The sequence below is a fragment of the Calidris pugnax genome, unplaced genomic scaffold (assembly GCF_001431845.1).
Source record: "Calidris pugnax isolate Ruff unplaced genomic scaffold, ASM143184v1 scaffold249, whole genome shotgun sequence".
Lineage (NCBI taxonomy): Eukaryota > Metazoa > Chordata > Aves > Charadriiformes > Scolopacidae > Calidris > Calidris pugnax.
The window spans coordinates 5,132-9,142 of record NW_015090960.1 but is presented as its reverse complement, the minus strand read 5'-3'; the positions used below and the strand labels follow the sequence as shown (position 1 = coordinate 9,142).

The window sequence follows — 4,011 nt, the reverse complement described above, 5'->3', positions numbered from 1 at the left end:
GGGGGAGAGGGGGGGTGGTGCCAAGATGGCCGCCCAGTGACATCACGGTGACGTGGTGACATCAGACCGAGGTGGCCACCGGGGGAGGTTGAAGCGGTTCCAAGATGGCCGCCAAGGGGGTGTGGCACCGAGATGGCGCCTGGTGACATCAGAGTGGCCCCAAGATGGCTGCTGGGGGGAGGCTTTGAGGGGATGTGACACCAAGATGGCGTCTGGTGACATCACGGTGACCTGGTGACATCAGAGTGACACCGAGATGGCCACCAGGTGACGTTGAAGTGGCCCCAAGATGGTCACAAAGGGGGGTGTGGTGCCAAGATGGCCGCCCGGTGACATCCAGGTGGCCTGGTGACATCAGAGCGGCACCAAGATGGCCGCCTGGTGACATTGAGGAGGTGTGTCACCGAGATGGTGGCCACCAGGTGACCAAGTGGCTCCAAGATGGTGGCCCGGTGACATCAGTGACGCTGAGGTGGCCACCAGGTGAGGTTGAAGTGGCCCCAAGATGGTCGCCGAGGTGGGTGTGGCACCAAGATGGCACCTGGTGACATCAGAGTGGCACAAAATGGCCGCTGAGGGGGTGTCAAGGGGGTGTGACACCAAGATGGTGGCCTGGTGACATCCCGGTGGCCTGGTGACATCAGAGTGGCACCAAGATGGCCGCCTGGTGACATTGAGGAGGTGTGTCACCGAGATGGTGGCCACCAGGTGACCAAGTGGCTCCAAGATGGTGGCCCGATGACATCCTGGTGACATCAGAGTGACACCGAGGTGGCCACCAGGGGAGGTTGAAGCGGCCCCAAGATGGTCGCCGAGGTGGGTGTGGCTCCAAGATGGCCGCCGCCGGGTGACAGTGACGGTGTCCCTGGGGTGTGTGGGGACAGGAGGTGACACGGGGACGGTGACATCCGCGGGGGGGGACTTTATTGGGGACACGCCCACGTCACGGGGACACGGGGACGGCGCTGTCACCGGGAGGGATCCGTGTTGTCACCCGGGGGGTCCGTGTCACCTGTGGGCGCGGTGTCCGTGTCACCCGGGGGGTCCGAGGGTCCCCGTGTCACCCGGGGGCTCGGTGTCACCCACATCCTGGTGTCACCCATGGTCTTGGTGTCCCCAAGGGTCTCGGTGTCCCCCAGGGTCCCCACGTTCCCCACCGTCCCGGTGTCCCCAAGGTCCTCGGTGTCCCCCGTGGTCTTGGTGTCCCCGAGGGTCCCCGTGTCCCCAACAGTCCCAGTGTCACCCAAGGTCCCCGTGTCACCCCTGGTCCCGGTGTCCCCAAAGGTCTCTGTGTCCCCGGGGCCCTCGGTGTCACCTCCAGTCTCAGTGTCACCCGTGGCCCTGGTGTCCCCCAGGGGTCTCGGTGTCCCCAAGGTCCTCAGTGTCACCTGGGGGCTCGGTGTCCCCGAAAGTCCCCCTGTCCCCAACCATCTCAGTGGCCCCAAAGGTCAGGGTGTCACCCAAGGTCCTGGTGTCCCCAAGGGTCCCGGTGTCCCCAACAGTCTCCGTGTCACCCAAGGTCCCCATGTCACCCCTGGTCCCAGTGTCCCCAAAGGTCTCTGTGTCCCCGGGGCCCTCGGTGTCACCTCCAGTCTCAGTGTCACCCGTGGCCCTGGTGTCCCCGAGGGTCCCCGTGTCACCCGTGGCCCTGGTGTCCCCCAAGGGTCTTGGTGTCCCCAAAAGTCCCCGTGTCCCCAACCATCTCAGTGACCCCGAGGGTCTCGGTGTCACCCGGGGTCCCCACGTCACCTGTGGTCCCAGTGACCCCGAGGGTCTGGGTGTCACCCGTGGTCTCGGTGTCACCCCTGGTCTTGGTGTCCCCAAGGATCTCGTTGTCCCCTGTGGTCTTGGTGTCCCCCGTGGTCTCAGTGTCACCCATGGTCGCGGTGTCCCCGAGGGTCCGGGTGTCCCCGGGGGTTGGGGTGTCCCCCGTGGTCGCGGTGTCCCCGGGGGTCCCGGTGTCCCCAAGGGTCCGGGTGTCCCCGGGGGTCGGGGTGTCCCCCGCAGTCGGGGTGTCCCCGGGGAGGTGACACTTTTGGCGCAGGAGGCTCCGGTAGCGGGAGGTGGCAGCGGCCACGGCCTCCTGCAGCTCCGCGGTGACCTGGTGACATCAGAGTGACACCGAGATGGCCACCAGGTGACGTTGAAGTGGCCCCAAGATGGTCACAAAGGGGGGTGTGGTGCCAAGATGGCCGCCCGGTGACATCCAGGTGGCCTGGTGACATCAGAGCGGCACCAAGATGGCCGCCTGGTGACATTGAGGAGGTGTGTCACCGAGATGGTGGCCACCAGGTGACCAAGTGGCTCCAAGATGGTGGCCCGGTGACATCAGTGACGCTGAGGTGGCCACCAGGTGAGGTTGAAGTGGCCCCAAGATGGTCGCCGAGGTGGGTGTGGCACCAAGATGGCACCTGGTGACATCAGAGTGGCACAAAATGGCCGCTGAGGGGGTGTCAAGGGGGTGTGACACCAAGATGGTGGCCTGGTGACATCCCGGTGGCCTGGTGACATCAGAGTGGCACCAAGATGGCCGCCTGGTGACATTGAGGAGGTGTGTCACCGAGATGGTGGCCACCAGGTGACCAAGTGGCTCCAAGATGGTGGCCCGATGACATCCTGGTGACATCAGAGTGACACCGAGGTGGCCACCAGGGGAGGTTGAAGCGGCCCCAAGATGGTCGCCGAGGTGGGTGTGGCTCCAAGATGGCCGCCGCCGGGTGACAGTGACGGTGTCCCTGGGGTGTGTGGGGACAGGAGGTGACACGGGGACGGTGACATCCGCGGGGGGGGACTTTATTGGGGACACGCCCACGTCACGGGGACACGGGGACGGCGCTGTCACCGGGAGGGATCCGTGTTGTCACCCGGGGGGTCCGTGTCACCTGTGGGCGCGGTGTCCGTGTCACCCGGGGGGTCCGAGGGTCCCCGTGTCACCCGGGGGCTCGGTGTCACCCACATCCTGGTGTCACCCATGGTCTTGGTGTCCCCAAGGGTCTCGGTGTCCCCCAGGGTCCCCACGTTCCCCACCGTCCCGGTGTCCCCAAGGTCCTCGGTGTCCCCCGTGGTCTTGGTGTCCCCGAGGGTCCCCGTGTCCCCAACAGTCCCAGTGTCACCCAAGGTCCCCGTGTCACCCCTGGTCCCGGTGTCCCCAAAGGTCTCTGTGTCCCCGGGGTCCTTGGTGTCACCTCCAGTCTCAGTGTCACCCGTGGCCCTGGTGTCCCCCAGGGGTCTCGGTGTCCCCAAGGTCCTCAGTGTCACCTGGGGGCTCGGTGTCCCCGAAAGTCCCCCTGTCCCCAACCATCTCAGTGGCCCCAAAGGTCAGGGTGTCACCCAAGGTCCTGGTGTCCCCAAGGGTCCCGGTGTCCCCAACAGTCTCCGTGTCACCCAAGGTCCCCATGTCACCCCTGGTCCCAGTGTCCCCAAAGGTCTCTGTGTCCCCGGGGCCCTCGGTGTCACCTCCAGTCTCAGTGTCACCCGTGGCCCTGGTGTCCCCGAGGGTCCCCGTGTCACCCGTGGCCCTGGTGTCCCCCAAGGGTCTTGGTGTCCCCAAAAGTCCCCGTGTCCCCAACCATCTCAGTGACCCCGAGGGTCTCGGTGTCACCCGGGGTCCCCACGTCACCTGTGGTCCCAGTGACCCCGAGGGTCTGGGTGTCACCCGTGGTCTCGGTGTCACCCCTGGTCTTGGTGTCCCCAAGGATCTCGTTGTCCCCTGTGGTCTTGGTGTCCCCCGTGGTCTCAGTGTCACCCATGGTCGCGGTGTCCCCGAGGGTCCGGGTGTCCCCGGGGGTTGGGGTGTCCCCCGTGGTCGCGGTGTCCCCGGGGGTCCCGGTGTCCCCAAGGGTCCGGGTGTCCCCGGGGGTCGGGGTGTCCCCCGCAGTCGGGGTGTCCCCGGGGAGGTGACACTTTTGGCGCAGGAGGCTCCGGTAGCGGGAGGTGGCAGCGGCCACGGCCTCCTGCAGCTCCGCCACCTCCAGCGCCACCGTCACCCCTGGGGGGGCAGGGGGGGGTCAG

At 66.5% G+C, this 4,011-nt stretch overlaps 1 protein-coding gene across 1 annotated transcript; it reads right to left on the bottom strand.

Moving 5' to 3' along the window:
- Window positions 1-2,777: 2,777 nt before the first annotated feature.
- On the bottom strand, window positions 2,778-3,988 carry LOC106893940 (cell surface glycoprotein 1-like; the record flags this gene model as incomplete). The annotated part of the gene is made up of 2 exons (XM_014952295.1): window positions 2,778-2,882; window positions 3,620-3,988. Coding segments are annotated over 2 exons (413 nt in total), but the record flags the coding sequence as incomplete, so codon positions are not given.
- Between the last annotated feature and the right edge of the window lie 23 nt (window positions 3,989-4,011).